Source organism: Sander lucioperca, chromosome 17 (genome assembly GCF_008315115.2).
Source record: "Sander lucioperca isolate FBNREF2018 chromosome 17, SLUC_FBN_1.2, whole genome shotgun sequence".
NCBI classification, from domain to species: domain Eukaryota; kingdom Metazoa; phylum Chordata; class Actinopteri; order Perciformes; family Percidae; genus Sander; species Sander lucioperca.
This window is the reverse complement of record NC_050189.1, coordinates 21,161,780-21,189,599: the sequence shown is the minus strand read 5'-3', so window position 1 is coordinate 21,189,599 and position 27,820 is coordinate 21,161,780. Positions and strand designations below refer to the sequence as shown.

The 27,820-nt window shown below is 40.1% G+C and overlaps 1 protein-coding gene and 2 long non-coding RNA genes across 3 annotated transcripts in view; 1 reads left to right on the top strand and 2 right to left on the bottom strand.

Moving 5' to 3' along the window:
* Nucleotides 1-6,173: 6,173 nt before the first annotated feature.
* Nucleotides 6,174-27,820, top strand: part of LOC116034141 (hemicentin-1-like) — a 1,482,957-nt gene continuing 1,461,310 nt past the window's right edge. The window contains exons 1-5 of the mRNA XM_035993823.1: nucleotides 6,174-6,390; nucleotides 12,145-12,477; nucleotides 14,038-14,364; nucleotides 16,561-16,905; nucleotides 24,172-24,525. Of these exons, the coding sequence (XP_035849716.1) occupies nucleotides 6,342-6,390; nucleotides 12,145-12,477; nucleotides 14,038-14,364; nucleotides 16,561-16,905; nucleotides 24,172-24,525 (1,408 nt within the window). The 5' untranslated portion in view covers nucleotides 6,174-6,341. The remainder of the gene's footprint in view (nucleotides 6,391-12,144; nucleotides 12,478-14,037; nucleotides 14,365-16,560; nucleotides 16,906-24,171; nucleotides 24,526-27,820) is intronic.
* LOC118493589 lies at nucleotides 10,124-11,238 on the bottom strand. The gene is made up of 2 exons (XR_004895534.1): nucleotides 11,020-11,238; nucleotides 10,124-10,562 (listed from the first exon to the last, which is right to left on the bottom strand). It is a non-coding gene; the product is annotated as an uncharacterized LOC118493589 (long non-coding RNA).
* On the bottom strand, nucleotides 11,923-27,192 carry LOC116034144. The gene is made up of 3 exons (XR_004100990.2): nucleotides 27,060-27,192; nucleotides 25,333-25,335; nucleotides 11,923-11,999 (listed from the first exon to the last, which is right to left on the bottom strand). It is a non-coding gene; the product is annotated as an uncharacterized LOC116034144 (long non-coding RNA).

The following is a 27,820-nucleotide window of genomic DNA, read 5'->3' as shown; positions in this document are numbered from 1 at the left end:
CTTGGTGGGTGGTGTCTGATGGTGCCGGTTGGGGGTGTGATGAACAGTGGCAATATTTTCTATATAAAATTTTCTAGTAGCCGGTGTATAATTTCAAACGTCTTTGAATTATTTTAAAATTGTATCTTCAATTTGATCTTCGCTCTCCATTCTGTGCGCTCTGCGGCTATCAAAACTGCATTCAGTGTTTTAATGTATTCATAAACTCTCCTCCTCAAACATTGTCCTGTCTATCAGATGTGACAGAAGGAGTTTACTGACCTTGGTTTGTTGTGTTGATCAGCAGTGAAGTCACAACTGAAGAGAAATCAACCTCAGGTTAGTTTGAGCTTTAACGTGGAACAAGACATCAACACAGAAAAACAGCCACGCATTGATATTAGATTAAAAAATATTAAAGTACGCAGTCAATGTTTTTCATTTTATTCTCAGACATGACAGCAGTAAATTATGGAGCATTTATTAATATAATATTTAATTGTACATTAAAACAGGAATTGTTAAAGTAGTTTTAATGAATCCATTATGTAGTAGAGGAACTATAAAAAGAGTTTCAAAGTTAAAATTCAAAACTATGGAGGACGGAACATGACTTAAGTCTCAATAAATAAATGCATAAATAAATAAAATAATACATAAAGAATAAATAAATGAATGCTTTAAATGTATTTCTACATTTTTGTCCACCTACAACTTTTTATGACTCTGCAATAAACGGCTGGTTGCTATGGACGGAGCTAGCATGTTGTTTGAATCATGTGTGTAATGAATATTCTGACTATTAGGCTTATTCTGTTTTGATCATATTCGGGTTATGATGTTTAAATGGCAGAGAAATCTGGTTTCATATTCCCGTACAAACTCTCTCTCTCTCTCTCTCTCTCTCTCTCTCTCTCTCTCTCTCTCTCTCTCTCTCTCTTTCACACTGTCCATTTCAACTGATGTCATCATCATGTTATGTTGAATTTAGCTAAAAAATACACAAATTTATTGACAGTAAACAAATAGCGATAAGAGAGGACTGATCCCTGGTCAGATCTACTGGTTGTAGGCCTAATAAGGGCATTTTACATCCTGCAGCAGTTCTGCCAGTGGACTGCTAGTTGTCACCATTATGCTGACTAGAGCTGGTTTTCATGCGTTATTATGGATCCCATGTAACTTCTAGGAAAGACCCGCCCTACGAAGCAGCTCGATTGGTCGGGGTTAGGCATTGACCTTGAGTAGATAAGGTTAGGATAGCCGATTGGACAGGGCACAGGACCTGAACCAATCAGGTTCCGTTATCTTGCCTAAGCATGGACGCGGTTCTTGCCTAGAAGTTGCGTGGGTTCCATAATTTTTTTGTTCTGTATCACACAGGGAGGAAGATTCACTAGGGGTCGGGATTATTTGCTTTTGTCTGGCTCTCCGATTTAACCAATCATGTTTGTCATGTCATAAATAAATGTAGGGGGACAAAAATTTAAAAAATATATTTAAAGCATTTATTTATACATTTATTCATGGATAAGCAGCCGGTCTATGGGCACCTCAGGTGGGACACCAACAACTGTCGCCCTGTCTGTACTCCATGTATTCTACCGCCCTCTCTCGGAGTCGCTTTTTGGGACAAATATACAGGACATTTATTTTATTTTATTTAAACAGGGACAATGCACAAGGTAACATTAACCTTGTACAAGAACAAGGAGAGATGCATTGTACCAGGTTGTAGCACAAGTGCTATTTTCCGCCCGTAGTCCCTTGATACCTTGATTCATGATACCAGCTGGGCTCTCATCTCTGCTCCACAGCAGCAGTCAGCGGGTTCGGCAGCGCCGCAACCCCGTGGAGAGCTTCGGGGATAGGACCGCCACTTGCCATCGGGGAGCTGCTCACTCCCTACCCCGGGCTTCTGGCCTACCCATGCTGTACCTTCTGGAGAAGGCAGCACCACCAACAACAACCCCCTTATTTTATCAATAGAGGGAGTAGATTTTTGTACGGCCTCAAAAGTTTATCTTGAAAGCAAGTTATGTTTTAATTAGCAGTGTGTTGTTGCTGGTGACAAAACCACTGATTAATATGTACATTGAAGCGATACTGGCGTTAAAGACCCGCTGATCGCTGTCACATTCTATGATATGAATGCCTGCATTGCATTGTGGGATATCGGCTTTGAATGCGCCCCGCTCGGCCCATATCGTAGTCTTCTGTCTTAAAGCATGCTGTAATATTTCACCAGTAAAAGACCAAAATAATATTATTAAAATAAAGAAAAGAATACCATGATAACATCTAAATAAATGTTGATGTAGCGTTATAGTTTTAAAAATATCAATAAACAACAAATCAATCCAGCTTTCCTGGCATTAAGACCAAAATAATAACATTAAAAGAAATACATATAAACCATGATAAGATCTGGTGAATAAATGTTGATTAAAACAGCAGTTATTGGGCTAAAAATACCAATAATACCAAAGCTGTATACAGATTATCTGCTGCAGCCCGACTGGCAGAAAGAATCGTGCTGTGATCACCAAAGATGCTTCCCATTGAAATACATTAGTTTATAAAACGTGCTGACCATCACGAAAAAAAACGAGATAAACGTGTTTGTGTACACTAATTAATACATTCAATTACGTGACTATTTCACAAACTGCTGTGAGACTGGGTTGCTAATTTGCATTGTTTTACCAACCAGCTCAATTTGAAGTGAATTTTGAAGTGAAATGCCCTTTCAAATGCCTTTTTCAATAGCAGTATTCTAAATTCAATTATTAATTCCTGTTATTTCAACTGACAAACCCTGAAACATTAAGTTGAACTCACCCAGCAGCAGCTGTAGAGATGATTCCTCCATTTGAAATGTTGGTCATATGAGATCAGCACATTAAGGTCTAACCAGACACACCGAGTAAAGCCCTCCTCCTTCCTCGTCACGTGTCACTGTTGACGTTTTCAGGAAATGTTTTTTTTTTATTGTGTATTCACATGTCAGAAATATATTAGGTAAAAGCAAACTTATGGCCTTTGAAACAGCACACCTCAAAATGAACAAAATAACAGCTGTTATCAGAATCTCAGTATCATCTAGCTCAGGGGGGTCCTCAACGTTTTTTAGGCCAAGGACCCCTAACCTGAAAGAGACACGAGTAGGGACCCCCGACTCCATATATAGTATGGAGTTGCATATTAAACTAGGCCTACCATAACGTGTAGTGTAACCTTTTATGGTGCCCTGCAATACTAAGCTACTATTTACATATTCATATATCATCATGTTTTAATGTCAAACATACATGTGGAAGGCACAGTGAATCCATTAGCTGAACTGTATCTGTGGATGGCTACCATAGTGATGGCTACCATAGTGGCTACAGTTATCCTATATCAGCTGTTGTTTTTTTTACGAATGGGCCGATTTATCTTTTCCAATAATATGTTGGATTCATGTTAGTGTATTTTTGGGGCCTATTTTAATTTTGGGGGAAGGAACTTTCAAAAAGGGTATTAAACAATAATTTGGTGGCCCCCCTGCAATGACTCTGAGGACCCCCTAGGGGTCACCAACCCCCTGTTAAAGATCAATGATCTAGCTTATTGGGTGAGGAGTGGGGCCCAGCTAACCTGACTCCGCCAGATGGATTTGCTCAGCATATCCATCTGGGAACTTTCCGTTGGAGAACTTTTGGGAAAGGGCGAAAATACTGGTTATCTGATTGGATAAATCATCTGTCTATCACCACCTATGTTGGTGATGGACGGGCCAAATCAACCAATCAGATCAACGATATATCAAACTCTTGCCGAAACCAGTCGGGAGAAGAGCAAAAACATCATTTCCTCCGAGAAAAGCCTCCATTGCCATTTTTTTTGCTCTTCTTTCAATGAAGGAATACTTGCTAATTCGGATAAAACTTGCGCGATAGCTACGCTCATCTCATCCGTGGAAGCCGCCACGTTGTTTAGACTGAACAGTCGCTTCTCGTTGCGTCACACTTAAACCTGCTGATTGGTCGGTCGTTTGGCGAACGGCTCCAAATTTTCTCTGTCTCAAGATGCCAGACTGATCTGCGAGTGGAAAACTGGAGCTCGTGAGATCAGGACGGTCTCACGAGCCTATGGCACAGCTGGACAGCCACAGGACATATGCAGATAAATACATCCACACCTTTGAGAGTCTACTGAACCTGCATGTCTTTGGACTTGAATGTCATTTAGTAAATTATGACACTCGTAATGCAACATTAGCATTATGGAGATGTTACTGTAAATGGACTGCATTTCTATAGTGCTTTATTTAATCTTAATGACTACACAAAGAGCCTAACACACTATTCACACACACACACACACACATTCACACACTGATGTCTTGCCCAAGGACAATTGGACATGTAACCTGCAGGGGCCTCTGACCTTCCAGCTTGTAGATGATCACTCTACCACCTGAGCTGCCTGTCTTTGCTATGACAACTTCTGCTATGACAACTTCACATTAACCAAGACAACATAAAAAATGTCATAGCGGGCCTAATTATCAAACTTGGTTTTGATTATTGGCTGTCAGGAGAGCATTTTCATTTTTTCATTAACATTTTTCCTTGACCTCAGGTAAAGTGAGACTATTTGGACTTTTCATGAAGATGTTATGAATGTTATAAGACTTGATTGACGACATTGAATACAGTACCGATATGATTTACGATTTTTGGACAGATAACATTAGCTTTAGGTTACTTATTGCTAATGTCCCCATTAAATGCTGCTAACTGTAGTCAGTGGCTGTTAGCTACATTACATGTCATTTAGTTGACGATTTATCCAAAGCGACTTCCAATTAAGGTGCAAGTACATTAGCTTTAAATAGGCAAAACTACAAAGATCCATATGAAATTGCAGCTTCAAGAAATAATATATATATATATATATATAAAAATATATATATATTTTTTTATCTGAGCTAGTTAGCTGTACAGCTGACTCAGACCCAGGCTGCAAGGAGCCAAACCCAGAAAGAGAACCCTCTCTGTGGTGTATTCCCTGTCATAAAACTGGCCTCCCTGTCAGTCTCAGAGGCAGTTTACTTAGAGGTCCATTAACGTTAACCAGTTGTGTTTTTCTAGGATGGCGAAGGCATATCCCACCTTACTCTGCCTCTGATTAGCTAACCCTTGGGATTCTTGGTATTTCCACCATTTGGCCTCTATGTCAAATTTGCTTCAATGCCCGGCGCACTTCCTGGGAACCTGGGATGGATAAACAAACACAAGACTCTCACCCAGGAGTCCACTGTTTGTGTACTGTGTAAAACCAAAGGTCAACATTAACTTATTGTAAGTTTAGTTACGAACGTAACCTACTTCACTAACGTCACGTTCGAAACAACCACAGATGTAGGCCTACTTAATTAAACCCAAATCACAATCTAATCACCTAACCAAGTAGTTTTGTCATCCAATCCTAATGCTGCCCTGCATGTTGAAAAAGACGACAAAAGGGTTCTAACCGAGTGGTCTCTGCATGAGCTGGATGAAAGAAGGAGATCATGCTGAAATGTCTTTAATGTGATGAAAAAAGAGGGTTTAATTGAACATGAGACCAAGATTCTTCCATTGAGATATAACACAGTTGTTGAGTTACTATTACTTAATCAAACTGGGGTCTATGTCCAGCAGTGACGGGTATTCACAGCAGACAGGCAGACATCTAACCAAACAGATTGGTCCTAGACAGCTGGTTGAAAGAGCTGGAGGTGAACAGTTAGAGACACTCTGAGTCCAGCAGAGGGCAGCGTGGACCAGGGAGACCTTCAGATCTGTTCACAAGGAGGGGGAGGTGGAGCCAACAGTAGTCTCTCTTATCAGACCCTTTGCAGGGATGACAGTCTTTCTATTTATCAACCCCGTTTAAACCAATGAGGTAAATAACAAGTAGTAATGTGTATATTTTCTTAAAAGCCTGATTTCATATCATATGTATGTGAAGTTATTTCTAATAACCATCTTATGTTAATGAGTTAACCTTCTGTTTCTGCTCTTATAAAATGTATTCCAGGCTTCAGAGTGCCATGTCAGTCCTAAAGTTTTTCTCCTTCAGATTCAGATGTCCTCCTGTAACCCCTGCTGTAAGTCCCACCCTCTCGTGCAAATGCAACCAGACTGCCTACCAACCAACCCCTTCCTAGTGCAGTGTCGGGGAAATTTTCGACACATCAAGACTCAATTACAGATCACAGCCACCAACAGCTCCCTAGTCCTAGCATCGAGGAAACTATCTAAATATCTACTGCCAGAGAGAACAGTGTCGGGATACAGAGATGACAGCAGGTCACCTCTCTCTCAGACCTCATGGCTCCATTAATACTCCTGTTGTTCCTTCTGTCTGAAGCAGCTTCTGGTAAATATCAGATTTGATTGTGACAAGACTCATGTAGACTTTAAAAGTTTTTGAATATACAATGATGTCATCTTGTTGCAAGGAATGTGAATGTGTTTAAAACGATATAAAGTATTATCATTATGATCATCTGTTTAATTTACAGTCAAGTTCAGTTTTTTGTAAGTAAATGTTTGACTAAAAATAATTCTCAAATTTAGGCTTGTGTGTATTTGTATTTAAGTATGAATAGTGAACATTTAATTGTAATTCATTACACAGTAATGGGTTTGTGTTCAACTTTTGTCAGTAACTATAAATATAGTAGAGTGATCGTGCTGTTTCAGACTGTTTGACCAACTGCGCAGTTTTGACTTTGGCTTGTTGCCGAAATATGGAGAGAGAGAGAGCATGAGGGACTGAAAACTGTAGGGAGGAGGAGGGGAGAGAGAGAGGAAAGGAGGGACCTAGACTGTAGGAAAGAGGAGGCGAGAGAGTGAGAGAGAGGAAAGGAGCGACCATAGACTGTAGGAAGGAGGAGGGGAGAGAGAGAGAGAGAGAGAGAGAGAGAGAGAGAGAGAGAGAGAGGGAGGGAGGGAGGGACCTAGACTGTAGGGTGGAGGAGGCGAGAGAGAGAGAGAGAGAGAGAGAGAGAGAGAGAGAGAGAGAGAGAGAGAGAGGAAGGGAGCGACCATAGACTGTAGGGAGGAGGAGGGGAGAGCGAGAGGAAGGGAGCGACCATAAACTAGAGAGAGAGGAAGGGAGGGACCATAGACTCTAGGAAGGAGGAGGGGAGCAGGAGGATGAAAGCCAGGGAGGGAGGGTGTGACATGTATTGGTCTGTGCAGTGTTGTTATTGGCTGAATTAATATAACCTCACCAGGCATGTGTGTGGCGCTTTCTTTTTTCTTTTTAATCTTTATTGCAAATCAAGTACAATGACAAATTCAAAAATACATATATACCAGGGGTTAGGAGGTACACAAAATATGAAAGAGTAAAAAAACAGAAAATATAACAAAAAATATACTAAATAATTTAGTAGTTCATGCAATTAAAAAAAATATAAATATCAAGAGTGTTTAAGGCCTAATGGTAAACACAGTTTCACTCCCTACTCGTCAAATGTGTGACGCATGGTCAAGGAACCCTGGCGTTAATTTTCAACGTCAGGGGGGTACCCGTCGCGTTATTTTTCGACGAGGGGGTCCGTCAGATAGACATTCATGTTAATCCCTCACCGTCAGATATCAACGAAAGAAAGAACATGCCCCCTTAACTCGAAATCTGTGACAGTTTTATTACTGGTATTTTTAGCCCAATAACAGCTGTTTTAATCAACATTATTCACCAGATATTATCATGGTTTATATGTATTTCTTTTAATGTTATTATTTCGGTCTATTCCGGCCAGGGAAGCTGGATTGCTTGTTTGTTTATTTATATTTTTTAAACTATAACGCTAGATCTATCAACATTTATTTAAGCCTAGATGTTATCATAGTATACATTTTTTATTTTAATAATATTATTTTGGTCTTATTACCAGTGAAATATTACAGTATACTGTAATACAGAACATTACGATATGATCCGAGCTAGACGCATTCAAAGCCGATATCCCACAATGCAATGCGGGCATTCATTCACAGAATCGGACAGCGATCAGCAGGTTTTTAACGACAGTATCGCTTCAATATACATATATATAATCAGTGTTTAGTCACCAGCAACTAGAATCAATAACATAACATAACATAATTTTTTTCCAATATAAATATATTATAAATAGGCTGAGCCAGCTATCCAAAAATGTGTGGGTGTAGTATGTTGATAGGGAGACCCTAGATGTGTGGAGTGATTCTGGAAGACCTAGACTCAATAACATCGACGGTATTGAATTTTGTAACAATAAAAAAATCATTCAAAATAGGCTCAGCCAGATTTTCAAAAACTGGCGGGTGTAGTATGTTGATAGGGAGGCCCTAGATGTGTGTAGAGATTTTCGAAGAGCTAGACTCAATAGCATTGACGGTATTGAATTTTTTAACAATAAAAAATCATTAAAAATAGGCTGTACCAGATCTTCAAAAAGTGGCGGGTGTAGTATGTTCAGACGGGGGCCCTAGATGTGTGGAGTGAATTTGGAAGCACTAGGCTCAATAACAGTGAAGCTGTTGAATTTTTTTTTTTGTATCCACTTTCGGTTTTGCACTTTGTAGACGGTCCCTAGACGCTCAGCTGAAAGCAGAACGCTCACAGGGATGCATTGTATTTATCCACATATGTAGACGGTTCTTCTGGATAAAAACCGGGTTGTAGCTTGTTGTCTACCTTACTACGGTTAGATAGAGCTGCCTATTGTGTAAGTAACACATTTCTTTTAAGATCTATTGAACCGCAAACACGCGAATCTGCCAATTTCTGTCTAACTTTACCGAAGTAGATAGGCTGTTGACTTTAGGCTACAACTGAGCTGAGCCTGTCATCATTCAGGATAGTGTAAGTACACAACTCAAACAAAATATATAACATAGGTATATTCATTTTTAGATATTTTTTGGGGGCCTTTCCCTTTATTTCAGAGTGACAGTGGATAGACAGGAAAGGTGGGAGAGAGATGGGGGATGACACGCAGCAAAGGGCCGCAGGTCGGATTCGAACCCAGACCGCTGCAAAGGCCTCAGCCAACATGGGGCACACGCTCTTACTGGGTGAGCTAGAGGTCGCCCCGTTTTTAGACATGTTAATGCAGAAATGTTACATATTGTGCCTTTAAGGCTGATTTATGATTCTGCAGAGGCTCCACGCAGAGCTTTCTCCATAGCTATGTAAGTGAAGTTTATACTTGTGCAATGATCTCTTTAAAGTGCCCATATTATGAAAAAAATCACTTTTTCTGGGATTTGGGGAGTTATTTTGTGTCTCTGGTGCTTCCACACACATACAAACTTTGAAAAAAATCCATCCATGCTGTTTAGAGTGAGATACGGTTTCTGAATGTGTCCTGCCTTCAGTCTCTGGGTGAGCTGGTCAAAATCTGCACGGCTTGTGACGTCACAAGCCGAAACGAGCAGGCTAACCGCAACCATTAGCTCGTAGCGTTAGCATGCTAAAACTATGGCTAACGCTAGCATGCCAGAAACAGCCTTTCTTTTACTGTCTATGGAGCTAGCTAGCTGACATGATCTACATCTGAGCTACTGGGCATGTGCAGTGCAATCAAAGATAGTACAGAAGAAGAAGAAGAAAAGAGGTCTCACTCTGTAGCTAAAACAGAGACCAGTAGTGTGTCTCAAATCGCGCACTTCCGTTAGTGTACTAACGGAAGTGCACTTCGTACACTACGTACTTACTTGCATAGTGCGTAAAATTTGACGGGGTAGTGTTGTCTCAAATCGCGCACTGCCTTATGTACTTACAGGAAATGACATCACAACATCTCAGTCCTTCTTCTTCTTCTGTGAAATTGTGAATTGCACCAAGGCAGAGCATTCCCAACACTGTTGTCACTCGTGAAAAACACATTTCTGCTTTGTTCATCAAAATGAATGTGATTGTTGTTATTGTTGCTTGTTTTTGCCCTCTGTTTGATGCAACCGTAGACTTACCGGTATGATGATATTCATACTTTTGCTCTTAATTCATTGTAAAAAAACAACCCAAAATGGCCATTTTTAGTTATTTTAGCAAAATCTGAGCAATTTAAATGGTGTCCAACTGACATAAAGAACATACATAGAAAATAGTCATATTATATGTTTATATAAGGGTGTTTATTGCAATAGCTATTAATTACAGTGACAATACAAGAGTGAAAGCAGAGGCAACCCAATAGACATTTAAATATATCCCATTGTTCTATTCATTGCTGGCCCTGTACTTTGATGGGGAAAGTGATCTGATGGTGGACTTCAGACTCTCCAGGGGGATCCTTTAACGGTACATCCTCGGCACGGCGTGTGACCATGGCTGGGGACCCGTCATCGAGGCCCTTGTCTTCCTCTTTTGGCTCGCCAGCGGTACCTGTTATCGTGGTTTAGCCAGAGCCTTTGCTATGCCCCGGGCCACTGTGCACCGTGCTGTCCACCAGACCAGCAGGGAAATCCTCTCTCTCCTCCCCCAGGTCGTTGGCCTTCCAGCAGAGGAGGACTTCCCTCAAGTTGGCAGCATTGACGGCCACGTCTGTGTCCCTAACGATTATATAAGTCAGGACACAAACAGCACTGTTAATACGTTATAACATAGCATACATTAACGTACTGTAACATTACTACTAACGCTCGCAGCTTAATGTATATCTACAAGATCACACAGCTAACGCTAAAATCGTCTACAGTGAGGACGATAGTTTAACACAACAAACAACCGTATACCACAACACATGTAACATTAGCTAGGTTATAACTTATTTGCCAGTGGTTAAACCAAAGAGTATAGACGTACCCGTAACTTCTTTGGTTAAACTGTGCCGCTGTTAGCTAGCTAAGGTTAGCTAAAGCTAGCTTGATAGCACATCAAATTACGGTACAAATTAACGTTATAATTCGCGGTACAAAAATCATCACCGACTCCAAAATTAACCAAATATACATAAACAGGTGGCTTATATGTTATACAAGTATAGCAAAAAACTAATGTTCAACTTACATTTGTAATACTCCGTGGGTCTCGCTGTCGCGTATTCGGCCGCCATTATCAAAAGTTTTTCACCTTTTGTTAGCTCCGCCCCTTCCGCTACGTAGCCAAGATGGCGACCGTTGAGGGTGGAAAGTGTCCATCGATCCACACTCAACTTTTTGACCGTTATGAGTGCACCATCCGGGTACTTGTAGTGCACTGCATTTACCACACTTCGACGAGTGACAGATTGAGTGTACTCAAATAGCTAGTATAAGTACAGAAGTGCGCGATTTGAGACACACCTCAGGTGAAAAGAGGATCTGCAGCAGTGAGAGAGAGCGGTGCAGTACAACAACAATATGGTGTTTTTAGAAAATTAAACCATGTAACCATGTTCTGGTACAACCTTAAAATACAATTATGAACCTGAAAATGAGCATAATATGACTGCTTTAAAGCAGCCATATTATGCTCAATAGTGTGTGTGTGTGTGTGTGTGTGTGTGTGCGTGCATGCGTGCGTGCATGCGTGCGTGCGTGTGTGTGTTGTAGAGAGAATGATGGGGATTATTTTAGGAGTGAGTACCGACAAGACAGGGCCCTTAGAGTCATAGTGAGAGAAGCACAGTGTCTCCCCTGTTCTTTCTGACCATGGTTTGAAATGTGTAGCAGGAGAAGTTAACCCTCTCCTTGATTTCATGTTGTTTACGGAGAAGGAGAACCAGGAAATGAATCAGGGGAAATGCAACGCTACCAAGCCACGGCCGAGTCCCGTAACGTGTAGTTACATTTTTTGTGAGGTGACGTCAGGTTTTGTATCTCCACATACCTCCGTACGTAGCCACGGTGTAGATTAAAATGGTCTTTAGGGGTGAGAGACACTGACTATGAAAGAGATCAGATCTAATATTAAACAGTGACCTTTTAATGACATTTACTGAAGGATTAGACCTGAACTATTGATGAATCATGTCAACACCTATCTCAGTGAGGAGGTTCTTCATGTGTCTCAACAACAACTGTTGACCTCGTGGTAATAAAGTCCTGTGATATCTCTGTTAATTAACATCCCTTCTGCAGTGTTACACCTGATGGAGGTCTTTTGAAATACCATGACTTTTATTGATTACTATTGTTTATTATTGTTTTTCAGACCTGATTGTGGAAACAGTGCCTGGACATGATGTCATTCTGCCATGTCAGGCTGATGATTCCTCCATCAAAGCTGTAAAGTGGAGCAGACCTGACCTGAAGCCAGATATCGTCCTCTTATACAGAGATGGACACTTGAATAAATACGACCAGAATCCATCCTTTAAGGACAGGGTGGAGCTGGTGGACAGAGATCTGAAGGACGGAGACGTGTCTTTAATTCTGAAGAATGTGAAGAGCAACTATACTGGAATATACAAGTGTGGAGTTAAAACCGGTGATACTGACCTAATTAGAGTCATCAGAACCGTCCGTCTGCAGGTTACAGAGCCAGGTGAGGTAGTCTCTCTCAGAGAGTATTTCTGAGTACCAGGTTGTAGCTGCAGCTCCTCTAGAGTCTCCATGATGAGTTGGTCCCAGAGAGTCAGACAGAGAGAGAATCACTTCAAATCATCTTAACATTTAGAGAATATTTTACTCCTGGAAAAGTACTGTAAGAAAAGTTACCTTAAACCTTGTGTTGTCTTCGGGTCAAATTTGACCCATTTTCAAAGTTTTATCAGAAATATGGGTTTCTTTCAACCACATTAACCAAAAATAACATGGGTGGTTCCCAATGATGCTCTTCACAAGTAAAAGTAATGACCACTACTTTCATAGAATTTTGGTCCTTCTACTTTCAACTTTCAACTACTTTTCAATTCCACCACCGGGTCAAAATTGACCCGGTGGTGGAATGGGGCACTATTGTGCTTTACAGATGATGAACACACACACACACACACACACACACACACACACACACACACACATGGACAACCAAATGCCGCTGCCCTGACTGAGATCCGTGGGGCTTGGCGGGCCGCTGCCTGCGGGCTGCCTGCCACGGAGCTTTGGTTGTCCAGCAACCCAGAAACAGGTGACTTCGCGCCGGCCACAGAGCCCCGTGGGCTGCCCGAGTAGCAGTGCTTCGGCTGTAGCCTGCTTCCACCCAATATAGTCCCAAGTCAATATCTACCTAGGAAATCGTCTAGTCTTAATCTGCATTGCTATTTTTACTCGTTGTGAATACGCAGGCCACAAGAAGTAATTAGGTTTTGTTTTTGTTGTTGTTGGGTCACTTTTACTCACGACATGCTAACGGCAACATAGGATTCCATTCATTACGCTAAGCTAAGGTAGCGGCACCGCCGCCGGACTAAGACAATGCTTGCACTGAGACAAAAATGTGTTTGCCCACCTATATAAATATAGAGGAGACGGTGAATAACCCTATTTAAACAAACGGTGGTGTATTCTTTTAACTTTTCTGAGCGCACCTCTTGCTCTCTGTCTCTCTCTCTCTCTCTCTCTCTCTCTCTCTCTCTCTCCACCGAGCTCCAGCTGATCTTCTAAGAACGGTGACGCCGTTATCAATCGAGTATTGATTGGTCAGTATGCGGTGCTTTTACAACAATTGATCTCTAATCTCCAACATAACCTTCTCCCGACCAGGTTCAGCATGAGTTACCACGGCGATTGAACCCGGTAACAAGTGATCCACTGTCGTGATACAGAAAATCCTGGGTTGAACCTTAAGTTACCTTGTTAACGCCAAATCTTGCTTCGTAGTACAGGTCTCTGGAGTCTGTTGTTCTGTGGTGCTTTAGAGACGCTGACTGAGGAAGAGATCAGATCAGATCAGCTGTTCTAATCTAAGGAGATGATAAGACTTGAACTATTGATTAGAAATTGATCAGCTTTATGTGTCTCAACAACAACTGTTGACCTCGTCGTAATAAAGTCCTGTGATATCTCTGTTAATTAACATCCCTTTTGCAGTGTTACATCAGATGGAGATCTTTTGAAATACCATGACTTTTATTGGTTACTATTGTTTATTATTGTTTTTCAGACCTGACTGTGGTAACAGTGCCTGGAGATGATGTCATTCTGCCATGTCGGGCTGATGATTCCTCCATCAGAGCTGTAGAGTGGACCAGACCTGACCTGAAGCCAGATATCGTCCTCTATTACAGAGCTGGACGCTTGAATACGACCGACCAGCATCCATCCTATAAGGGCAGGGTGGAGCTGGTGGACAGAGATCTGAAGGACGGAGACGTGTCTTCAATTCTGAAGAATGTGAACAAACACGACGCTGGAACATACAATTGTCGAGTTATAACCGGTGATACTGACCCAATCAGAATCATCAGAACCATCTATCTGCAGGTTCCAGGTGAGTAATTCTCTCTCAGAGAGTATTTCTGAGTACCAGGTTGTAGCTGCAGCTCCTCTAGAGTCTCCATGATGAGTTGGTCCCAGAGAGTCAGACAGAGAGAGAATCACTTCAAATCATCTCAACATTTAGAGAATATTTTACTCCTGGAAAAGTACTGGAAGAAAAGTTACCTTAAACTTAAAGTACTTCTTACTTTCAATAAACTTTCCTCAAGTAACAACAAAATGACTCGATAATTAACACTTGAAAAATGTTCTTAGATAAAAGTAAAAAATAAGTAATTACAATGTTTTGATCGATGATCATTTCAGATATCTAAAACGTCATTCTTCCTCTCCAGAAACAACATTTTAGAAATGTGAAAACAGAATTATTACGAGGAAGAACTTCAATTTCAGATACAGTTTAGTTGTTGCTAGTCATAATTTAAATTTCAGATATCCAGAATGTTATTTTAAATATCTGATATACATTTTGACTGGTACAAATGTAAAATTAACTTCAATTAGAATAAAGACTAGTAGATAAGATAAGAAAAGCAATTAATCCCACACTGGGGAAACAGCTCGAAAGAAATGCAAATGTAAACACATCAGAATAACACAAATACACATTAAATAGACATGAAACATATATATAAAGTATTATAAGAAATATAATTAGTAGAATTAGTACAATTAGTTATAATAATAAAAGATGTAAACACCTCTATATAAACATACAGTATACTCTAAATATACACAGATATACAGATGAGTGAGGTTGTTGTTGTTGTTGTTGTTGTTGTTGTTGTTGTTGTTGTTAAGGAAAAACAGAAATCTACAAATCATTTCTTGATATCAGATTTTTTTTTGGAGATCTGAAATTGAAAGCCATGAATAACAAAAGTGACGTCATTTGTCCTCGGAAGAATGATGATATGTTCTTTTTGACTAAGAAGAATTGAAATATGGATATCTGCAATATATATATATATATATATATATATCCAGTATAGCTACTTAATGTTAAAACAGCTTTCCTGTGACGTGCTGTGTTGTGATTGGTGGATTTAAACTATAGGAAACAGATGTTCACCGTGGTGCTGCAGTCACACACACATATAACAGTTTTATATCTATGAGAGCAGCAACACATTTCCTACAGCAGGACACTATTTCAGAAAGCAGGTTTAGTGAAAACTCTGAGTTTGTTAACCCTGAGATGAGGGAAACTCTGGGTTTTCTGTTTCAGAAAGAGAGGTAACTTAACCTCAGAGTCAGTTACTATGGTAACTTCACCTCAGAGTCTGTTACTATGGTAACTTAACCTCAGAGTCAGTTACTATGGTAACTGAGCCTGTGAACCTAACCTGGTCGGGAGCAGGATTTCTTCTCTCAGTCTCCTCCCTCTAGTGTTCCCTGGACACAAACCAGTGAGAGCCATTAAAAAGGAGCTCCTCAGTATTGCAGGTGAATGATGTAAACCCTTTGAAATAAAAGATTATGAATTATAATTCTGTTAATGATGGTGCGAAGCCTCAGTTGGATTAGTAGGCCTAGGACTTTGTCGCCTGCAGGATTGCACCTAAATGAAATAGATTATAGGTTCAATACCATTTCACCAGTAATATTAGGCTATACTTATGATTAATATGATATACACCATATTGGAATATACGCATTTACTCTAGCAGCAATTTTTTTCCACGCAAATTCTCTCTTTTTTGCAGCAGCCGCTGTGTTGTTTTTTTAACTCGCTGTATGTGTGCATGAGAATTTCCGCCGACCCGTTTGTTTGTGGTTGTTACCATGGTGAATCGTAGTATCATGGCTCCATTCATGCTGCCTTTTTATCGTGGTGGTGCACGCGCTTAACTCTGAGTTTATTGAACCAACTCATATCAGCTGTTCTGGAACTGAAAACTCAGAGTTTCCCATCTCAGGGTAAATCAACTCAGAGATCAGGGTTAGACTCAGAGTTTGTTTCCTTCCTGAAATGGGGCCCTGCTGTTCAAATCTAAGGAGATGTTAAGACCTGAACTATTGATTAGAAATTGATTAGCTTCATGTATCAACAACTGTTGACCTTGTGGTAATAAAGTCCTGTGATATCTCTGTTAATTAACATACCTTTTGCAGTGTTACACCTGATGGAGGTCTTTAGAAATACCATGACTTTTATTGATTACTATTGTTTATTATTGTTTTTCAGATGTGAATGTGGTAAGAGTGCCTGGACAGAATGTCACTCTGCCATGTCAGACTGCTGATTCCTCCATCAGAGTTGTAAAGTGGACCAGACCTGACCTGGAGCCAGATATCGTCCTCTTATACAGCGATGGACACTTGGATACAGACGACCAGCATCCATCCTTTAAGGACAGGGTGGAGCTGGTGGACAGAGATCTGAAGGACGGAGACGTGTCTTTAACTCTGAAGAATGTGAACATCAACGACACTGGAACATACGTGTGTCTAGTTAAAACCGATGGTTCAACACGTACAAAGAGAGACACCAACTCTGACCCAATCAGCATCATCCGTCTGCAGGTTTCAGGTGAGTAATTCTCTCTCAGAGAGTATTTCTGAGTACCAGGTTGTAGCTGCAGCTCCTCTAGAGTCTCCATGATGAGTTGGTCCCAGAGAGTCAGACAGAGAGAGAATCACTTCAAATCATCTCAACATTTAGAGAATATTTTACTCCTGTAAAAGTACTGTAAGAAAAGTTACCTTTAACTTAAAGTACTTCTTACTTTCAATAAACTTTCCTCAAGTAAAAACAAAATTACTTGATAATTGACTCTTGAAAAATGTGCTTAGATAAACGTAAAAAATAAGTCATTACAATGTTTTGATCGATGATCATTTCAGATATCCGAAACACATTCTTCCTTTCCAGAAACAACATTTTATGATCAACTTTTTATTATTTTTATATATTTTTTTGAACATACAGAACAGACAAATACAACTGAACAAGAACAACAACCCTCTCCCACCCCCCACCCTCTGCGATTTCAAGAAAACAAAAACAAGCAAATAAACAAAAACAAAAAAAGAAATCACACCTTGACTAGTCGCTCTCCTCTAATTCTTGTGATGTTGAGGTCATTAGGAATGATACCTGTGCTGCTGCATTTTTCCATAGGTCTATTGGCTTTGTTAATCCTTGCTGTAGAGAGCTCAAGCATAACATCTAGATAGATCTCTTTGAACACTACTTAGTATAGTTTCATAGTTGTCCTGGACAACTCGCTGTAGCGATGCGTGAATGGTGATGCCCAAATATGTAATGTTGCTTTGGGTTGGTATTGTATCACTAATAGCTGATGTCACCTGTCTGTTGCTCAACAGAAAATTAGACTTATTCCAATTGATTTTATAACCGGAGATTGAGCCAAATTCGTTAAAGATCTTAAGAATTTTTGGAACAGCGTCCTCAAGGTCAGATATGTACAGCAAAATATCATCTGTAAATAGTGATATTGAGTTGTTATTAGATTTAACCTGATTTAACATTACATATTTTATTTTACCCTTATGGCCTGGGCTAACGGTTCAAGAGAGATCACAAATAGCTTGGGAGATAGCGAGCATCCCTGTCTCGAGCCCCGCGCGATGGGGAATGGCTGTGAATGCAGGCCATTGGTTGGCTCCCAAATCAAGCCTCTCCATTACTTGCCACAAGTAGTTCCACTCTAGGCGGTCAAAAGCCTTTTCCGCGTCCAGTGACAAAACTGCTGCCGTTGTTGGAAGGTTTTTGGCTTCTTCTATTACATGGAGTAATCTGTGTATATTGTCTGCAGCTTGACGCTTTGGTATAAAACCTGATTGGTCAGGGTGGACTAGCTTCTCAATGAAGAGTTCTAGGCGTAGTGCCAAGACTTTGGAATAAAGCTTAATATCAGTCCCAATGAGGCTGATGGGCCTGTAGTTTGCGCACTCCGTAGGATCTTTGCCCTTTTTGTGTATGACCTAAATTAGTGTTGGTTTGTTGATGAAAGGTGCCCCTCTCTATGGCTGAGGTTAAAGTTTGTAAAATGATAGGTCCTACTGTGTCAAAGTACTGTAGTAAAAGTTCTGATGGAATTCCATCCAACCCCGGTTCTTTCCCTTTCTTAGCTGTTTTTAACACTGATTTGAGTTCCTCTAACGTAATAGGTTGACCCAGTTCTTCTGCCTCCTCTGGGTCGAGAAGAGGCAGGTTTAGCTCTTTCAGGAACTTTTGGTACTGCGTCGGATCCTGATTGCAGGAGGTTTCATACAATTTTGAATAAAAGGATTGGAAAGTGGCGGTGATATCTATAGGATGGTTGAGATACCTCGGTCCATGCGGATGCTGTTGATAGCAGCTCTGGATTCATTTGTTTTCATTTGCTTGGTTTACAACCATTAAAATAGTTATTTTGCCTCACTCTGTGCATTATGAATTCAGCTCTCCTTTTTAGCAAATCATTTAGCTCTGCTCGATTCGTGACTAAAAGAGTATGTGTAGATTTAGAAAATCACGTCTTTAGAGACTGCTCTAACGATCACAAAGTTCTTCCAGCTCAGCAGTCTTTGCCTCTCTCTTTTTCTTCAAATTTGCCGCAAAGGACGATGTGAAATCTCTAATAAATCCTTTAGTGGCTTGCCAGATATATGCTGGGTCTGAAACTGAGTAAGTATTGATTGATGTAAATTCCGCCAGTTTGGCTCTAAACTCTGTACCAAAAGCTGTGTTTTGGAGAAGGGAATTATTAACTTACCAACTTCTAGATCTTTCTCCTAACATATCACAATGGAATGTGGTTATCAGTGCATTGTGATCAGACAGGATTGCTGGTTCTATTGCTATTGTGTGGAACATTGCCTTAAGCTCACTGGAGCACAAAATATAATCAATGCGGGAGTGATGAGGTCACGTGTGGAGAAAAATGTGTAATCCTTGCTAGTAGGATTGTGCATCCTCCATATGTCTGTAAGATGGTGGGATTCCACAACTGCATTGAACATGTCCGATACGTGTTTTTGGGCTTTCGTGTGGCTGACCCCTGATCTATTCTGATTTAAATCTAGTACCGCATTCATGTCTCCCCCTATAATTAGTGAATACTCATTGAGAGAAAGCAATTCATTGGTTAGGCGTGGGAAAAAGCTTTCATCATATGTAGCCGGTGTGTATACTGAAACTAAGGCTATTTTCCTACTCCTTATCGTAGTACATATATATGATATCCTGCCTGAAGAGTCCTTACTACTTTTGTCTACGGTGAGTGTGCATCTCCATGACAGCAGCACAATGGAGCCCTTGGTTTTGGTGTCGTCACTAGATGAAGCAGCAACCTTAAAATATTTATTTTGTGGATGATTTACATCTCTTTTACGTAAGCGTGACGCTTGTATAAGTCCCACATCTATGTTTTTCCTTCTTAAATAATCCAGGAATTTAGCTTGTTTGATCGGCCCGTTTAGCCTCCTGATGTTAACTGAAAGGATTGAAAGCTCAGCCATCTTCAAAATTGAAACGCATACGTGTCCCGAGTACCCTACAGGATTTTGCTGACAAATCTGTAGCAAAGGTTGAACTGTTAGCTCTGAGCAAGGTGTGACAAAAACATAAAAAGTAAAATAAATCCCCTAACCCTCTGAGAGCGCAGACCCCTCCCCTCTCTGTAAGATGCGTGACCACATCAAATGCAGTTTGTGCAAAACTCCAGCTCAAAACTACACCTCCTGTCTTATGTCACAGGTTATTGAAACAGGTCTAGTGAATCCTTATGTTAAACATGAACAGTATTATAAACACCTTCAAACAATTTCTGAACTAAGCTGTGTGAAAAACAGACCAATTTAGTTGGAGCAATAAGCAGAATATGAGCTGAACAGACCGTATCCCTCATGTTCTTTCAGTCTAGCTTAACTGTTAAACATAAACTGTAAACTGACCAGCCAGCATTTATCATGTATTTTAAGTCTGGTTAAGTGTCCCTTTAAAGCTTAGTTACGAAACTTACATAGCGCATCCTCAGGATTCATCATATTCCCTTTTTTCAGCCTGATTAAGTGTCCTCAAAAGTATAGCTTGTAGACTGAGTAGGCAGCATTCATCATTCTTTACAGTCTTGTAAAATGTCCCTTCAACTGTTGGTTCCAAAAACTTACCAGTGTTGGGAGTAACGCGTTACAAAAGTAACGCAATTACAGTAATGTATTCCTTTTTGCTGTAACGCAGTAATGTAACGCATTACTAATTAAATTTCGGTAATATTATACTCGTTACAATCTCAGTAACGCGAGTTACAACGCATTTTAACGCAACATTTAGTGGTGCATTGGTTTTTTTAAGAATTCACCAACACCGCGACACATTTCTTCACAGGAAAAAAAAAAGCCGTATTATCTTCCTGTCGCTGTATTCGATGGTTGAGATGACTGCAGAGACAGATACATTTGCGAGATGGATATTATTTTCAGGAGTTATTACGCTGCGTTGAAGTGAGCTGTCCTGTTTCTGTTCCCGTGGTCAGAACCAGAACCAGAGACGGTACGGACAGCATGTATGTCCCAACAGGTGACGGTACGGACAGCATGTATGTCCCGACAGGTGACGGTACGTCAGCTGCTGACAGATATAAACATGTCGGGAATTAATGTTGAGGCTTGCTACACGTAAATATCATTGCATTTTTATCAGCGCTTGTCTTTTACTGTGACCATTTACTGTTCAATATGTTGCAGTTTTACAAACAAGAAAGTGAACAACTTGAGCCTGACGGACATGTTGCATCTCACTAAGCTAGCAAGAGTAGCTACACAACAGACAACTTCTGTGTAGCCTACTTCAAAATAAAAGCACTTCCTGTAAAACTAATTTACTGTTAAATAAGGTTGTGTAGGCTACCTTTTCACAAATCAGCTGTAAATTAAGTACTGTAAATAATGTTAATAGTGAGTTTTAATCACACTATAATTGAACATTTCCTTTAGAGTGTTTTAAACTAAACAACATGAATTTCTTATTGAAGTGCTATAAACAAACATTTTACAACAATGCCGTACCTTTGAGTATTTTCATTTTCTCCTACTTGCCTATTATACGTTTTACTTATCTATTTGTATAGTTTTAGTTACTTTGCATATTTATATTAATTATACAAAATATGAATAATCTATGATGTATTAAAGTGGATAAAGAGGAGACTTTATTGATCCGGTGGTGAAATTAACAAGCTAGCTGCCAAATCAAACTTCCCCTGTTATTTTGGTGAAAGTAACTCAAAAGTAACGCAAAAGTAGTGTAACGCATTACAATTCAGAGACAGTAATATTGTAATATAACTAATTACTCTCAAATGACAGTAACTAGTAATCTATAATGTATTACATTTTGGAAGTAACTTGCCCAACACTGAAACTTACACACAGCGTCCTCCAGTCAAACTCGGTACAGTGGCCCAAATGTCGTTAGTCCACCGGTGCTGAGTCCTCCAGTTGCGGCCCCCGGTATCGAATCAAAGTCCCACGATCGCTCTCCGGTTCCTTGCGGCGGGGAATAATGCATGCATGTAGCGCATCCTCCTCTTCCTTCAATTCCAGCCAGAAAATACCCGGTTCCACAGCCGGAGCGAAGGCGAACCCTCTCCCCCCGCAGGTCGTTCCCAGGGCAGCGCAGCAAATGAACGAGTCAGAGTTGCGTTCAGCATGCAGTGCCAGCTCGTGTTGTATCTCTTCAGGCAGCCGAAGCCGCTGGATCTTGAGTGTGATGCATTCAGACTGGTCCGGCTCACATACCATGCTTTCCTGCATCTCAGGTTCTGCCCCGATGTGTTGCTTTGAGGCATTAATTTCGGCCAGCACTCTCTTCACCGCGCTGTAGATCACTGATTTAAGCACACTTAGCTCCTAATTCCTCCATATTAGAGAACGTGTTCCATTAGCTGCTCCGTCAGCCACCACTCCATTACCGTGGATTTCCACAGGATGCGGAACGTCTGAGGACCGGCTCCGCTGCGGAACAGCCCACCAGGTCCGGATTTGTTGCGTAACGGCTGCGGCCAGCCGACCACGAGATCTCGCGAATTCACGTATGTTCGCGCGATATAACAGGATGTAGTTTCTATAAACAGAACCACAAAACCAACAACAGTTTGTTTCCATCCAGAGGAGTAGAGGGGAAACTACTCTGTGCTGTGTTTTCAAGGTGTAGTGCAGGGAAATATGATCCGCCGTGAGCACGGTGTATTTTATTTTGAAAAGTAACCGGATGTTTTATTTTGTTTCTGTGCTCGACTTCCTGTCCCGCACAATCTGAATTGTGCTGAATTGCTGCGGAGCTCTCCGTCGTCCGTCAAAAATAGAAGCTCTGCCTATCTGCTCCGGAGGGCTGCGGACTGACGGAGCTGGGACGGAGTCGGGACGCAGACGTTCTGCAGTCAGTGGAAATACACACACTGACTTTAATGGAAACCTAATGACTCCGTCGACGTTCCGGAGACGTTCCGCATCCAGTGGAAATTGCCGGTTAGACATGCTAGCAAACTTCTCCGAACGAGTAGACAGCCCAGGTGACAACGAGACCCGCTCTTTCGTGCCTGCAAGCGTTTCACCGAGTCACCACGACAACAGACAAAACAACTTGGCGTCGAAGAAAAAGCAATAGACCTGGTTATTTAATGAAATACTGAGGCGAGTGTAGGAGCTTAGTCTATTGCAACCATAGTGGCTGCCGGTCACATGCTTCTCCCCCAGAAACAACATTTTAGTTATCTGAAAACAGAATTCTTACGAGGAAGAACTTCAATTTCAGATACAATTTAGTTGTTGCTAGTCATAATTTTAATTTCAGATATCCAGAATGTTATTTTAAATATCTGATATACATTTTGACTGGTACAAATGTAAAATTAGATAACTACAATTAGAATTATGACTAGAAGATAAGATAAGAAAGACTTTATTAATCCCACACGGGAGAAAATCCTACAGCAGTTCAAAAGAAATGTAAATGTAAACACATCAGAATAACACAAATACACATTAAATAGACATGAGAGAAACATATACAGAAAGTGTTATAAGAAATAGAATTATTAGTACTATTGTTATTGTTATAACAATAGTAGTAATGAATAAATGCAAACACCCTTATATAAACATACAGTATACTGTAAATATACACAGATATACAGATGAGTAAGGTTGTTGTTGTTGTTGTTGTTGTTGTTGTTGTTAAGGAAAAACAGAAATCTACAAATCATTTCTGGATATCTGATTTTTTTTGGATATCTGAAATTGAAAGCCATGAATAATAAAAGTGACGTCATTTGTCCGAGGAAGAATGACGATATGTTCTTTTATATATATATATATATATATATATATATATATATATATATATATATATTTCCAGTATAGTTATTAAATGTTAAAACAGCTTGTCTGTGACGTGCTGTGTTGTGATTGGTGGATTTAAACAATAGGAAACAGATGTTTTAAACCACCGTGGTGCTGCAGTCACACACATATATAACAGTTTTATATCTATGAGAGCAGCAACACATTTCCTACATCAGGACACCTGGAGTCTGTTGTTCTGTTTTAGAGACGCTGACTGAGGAAGAGATCAGATCAGCTGTTCTAATCTAAGGAGATGCTAAGACTTGAACTATTGATTAGAAATTGATCAGCTTCATGTGTCTCAACAACAACTGTTGATCTCGTGGTAATAAAGTCCTGTGATATCTCTGTTAATTAACATCCCTTCTGCAGTGTTACACCTGATGGAGGTCTTTAGAAATACCATGACTTTTATTGATTATTATTGTTTATTATTGTTTTTCAGACCAGATTGTGGTAACAGTGCCTGGAGATAATGTCATTCTGTCATGTCAGGCTGATGATTCCTCCATCAGAGTTGTAGAGTGGAGAAGACCTGACCTGAAGCCAGATAACGTCCTCTTATACAGCGATGGACACTTGAATACAACCCACCAGTATCCATCCTTTAAGGACAGGGTGGAGCTGGTGAACAGAGATCTGAAGGACGGAGACATGTCTTTAATTCTGAAGAATGTGAACAAACACGACGCTGGAACATACGAGTGTCGAGTTATAACCGAAGGTTCAAGACGTAAAAAGAGAGACACCAACTCTGACCCAATCAGAACCATCAGAACCATCCATCTGCAGGTTCCAGGTGAGGTAGTCTCTCTCAGAGAGTATTTCTGAGTACCAGGTTGTAGCTGCAGCTCCTCTAGAGTCTCCATGATGAGTTGGTCCCAGAGAGTCAGACAGAGAGAGAATCACTTCAAATCATCTCAACATTTAGAGAATATTTTACTCCTGGAAAAGAACTGTAAGACAAGTTACCTTAAACTTAAAGTACTTCTTACTTTCAATAAACTTTCCTCAAGTAACAACAAAATGACTCGATAGTTGACACTTGAAAAATGTTCTTAGATAAAAGTAAAAAATAAATCATGACAACGTTTTGATCGATGATCATTTCAGATATCCAAAACGTAATTCTTCCTCTCCAGAAACAACATTTTAGAAATCTGAAAACAGAATCCTTATGAAGAACTTCAATTTCAGATACAGTTTAGTTGTTGCTAGTCATAATTTTAATTTCAGATATCCAGAATGTTATTTTAAATATCTTATATACATTTTGACTAGTACAAATGTAAAATTAGATAACTACAATTAGAATTATGACTAGAAGATAAGAAAGACTATTAATCCCACTCTGGGGAAATTCTACAGCAGCTCGAAAGAAATGTAAATGTAAACACATCAGAGTGATTCCACTTTATAAGAAAGGGAGTAAATTAGACCATGGAAACTATAGACCTGTTTCTATTCTGTGTAGTCTGTCAAAGATAATGGAAAAGATTATTTTTGAACAGATTGACAAGTATCTAGTATCACACAATCTACTCTATGAGTTCCAGTCTGGCTTTCGTAAGTCACACTCCACTGACACTTGTTTCCTGTATCTAACTGACTACATTAGGAGGGAGGTAGATAAAGGGCATTTTTGTGGTATGGTCATGTTAGACCTACAGAAGGTCTTTGATACCGTTGACCATGGCATTTTGGTACGCAAATTAAAAGCCATTGGTTTTAATGACTTAGCAGTCAGATGGGTGAGGTCTTATTTGAAGGATAGGAAGCAGGTGGTGGATATTGGGGGAACAATGTCTCAACCACTATGCATAGACTGTGGGGTCCCGCAAGGGAGTGTCTTGGGTCCACTTTTTTTCCTTCTATATATTAATGACCTTAAGTCTGTATGTTCATGTGAACTTTTTTTATATGCAGATGATTCTGCATTATTGGTTTCTCATAAAGATAAGAACATAGTCGAAAGAACTCAGTGTAGAATTATTGAATGTCAGCAGGTGGATGTCTGACAATAGGCTATCGCTTCACCTAGGGAAAACGGAAGCCATATTGTTTGGGTCAAAGATAAAACTGAAAAGATCCCCGGGTTTTAAGGTTTTAGTTGGAGATAATGAGATTAATGTAAAGGACTCGGTTACTTACCTAGGTTGTGTGCTGGACTGCCACTTGACTGGAGTGGGCCAAGTGAAAAAGGTACTTGCCAAAGTGAATCAAAGAGTACGTTTCTTGGCAAGAATCTCAAGATTTTTGGACAAGAACGCAATGTTAACTCTAGCAAGTGCTCTAATTCAGCCTTATTTTGACTATGCATGCTGCTCATGGTATAAAGGTGTCTTACAGCATCTGAAACATAGGCTTCAGACTGCTCAAAATAAGGTTGTGAGGCTTATTCTGAACCTCCCCATGCAATCTCATCTTGATACTTCTCATTTTGAGACTATTGGGTGGTTAAAAGTTGAAGATCGAGTCTCTCAGATTCACCTGTGCATGGTTCATAGGACTGTGTATGGGGTTGTCCCCAAATATTTAATCAATTATTTTAACAGAGTAAGAGATGTCCACAGCCACTCCACCAGGGGAAGTTCTACTGATTTTGTACCTCCTAGATTTAAGAGTAATTTAGGTAAGGAGTCCTTTTTGTATGTAGCAACAAGCCTGTGGAACAGGTTGCCAGGAAATCTTAAGATGATCAGAAGTTTAGGAGGTTTTAAACAGGCACTGAAAAAATGGCTTAGATGCCAATCGTAGTATGAGGATTTATTACTGTATTGTTTTATGTATCTATTTAATGTATGTATGGTTTGTGATGATTGATGCTTGACCTGCTGCCACTTGCTCACCCCCCCCCCTCCCCCTTGGGACCACAATGGAAATAAGCCTCAGGGCTTTATTGTGTTATCCTGACTTTGTTTTGTTTTTAATGTATGGTGCATAGTTGTATCGTATTTTATAATGAAATGGGCAAATAAAATCAATCAATCAATCAATCAATAACACAAATACACATTAAATAGACATGAGAGAAACATGTACAGAAAGTATTATACACACACAACCCGGTGTCACGCCAGGTCGTGAAATAGTCACGTTATTGTGATTTATTGAGACGTTTACAGGTCACGATTTTGACGCTGTATATAACAGTTTTATATCTATGAGAGCAGCAACACATTTCCTACAGCAGGACACCTGGAGTCTGTTGTTCTGTTTTAGAGACTCTGACTGAGGAAGAGATCAGATCAGCTGTTCTAATCTCAGGAGATGTTAAGAACTGAACTATTGATTAGAAGTTGATCAGCTTCATGTGTCTCAACAACTGTTTACCTTGTGGGAATAAAGTCCTGTGATATCTCTGATAATTAACATCCCTTCTGCAGTGTTACACCTGATGGAGGTCTTTTGAAATACCATGACTTTTATTGATTACTGTTGTTTATTATTGTTTTTCAGACCTGATTGTGGTAAGAGTGCCTGGAGATGATGTCATTCTACCATGTCAGGCTGCAAAGTCCAACATCTGTGTTGTAGAGTGGACCAGACCTGAACTGAAGCCAGATATCGTCCTCTATTACAGTGGTGGACACTTGAATACAACCCACCAGAATCCATCCTTTAAGGACAGGGTGGAGCTGGTGGACAGAGATCTGAAGGACGGAGACATGTCTTTAATTCTGAAGAATGTGAACAAACAAGATGCTGGAATATACAAGTGTCGAGTTATAACTGGTGATAGTGACCCAATCAGAACCATCAGAACCACCAGAACCGTCCGTCTGCTGGTTCCAGGTGAGTAATTCTCTCTCAGAGAGTATTTCTGAGTACCAGGTTGTAGCTGCAGCTCCTCTAGAGTCTCCATGATGAGTTGGTCCCAGAGAGTCAGACAGAGAGAGAATCACTTCAGATCATCTCAACATTTAGAGAATATTTTACTCCTGTAAAAGTACTGGAAGAAAAGTTACCTTAAACTTAAAGTACTTCTTACTTTCAATAAACTTTCCTCAAGTAACAACAAAATGACTCAATAATTAACACTTGAAAAATGTTCTTATATAAAAGTAAAAAATAAGTTATTACAATGTTTAGAT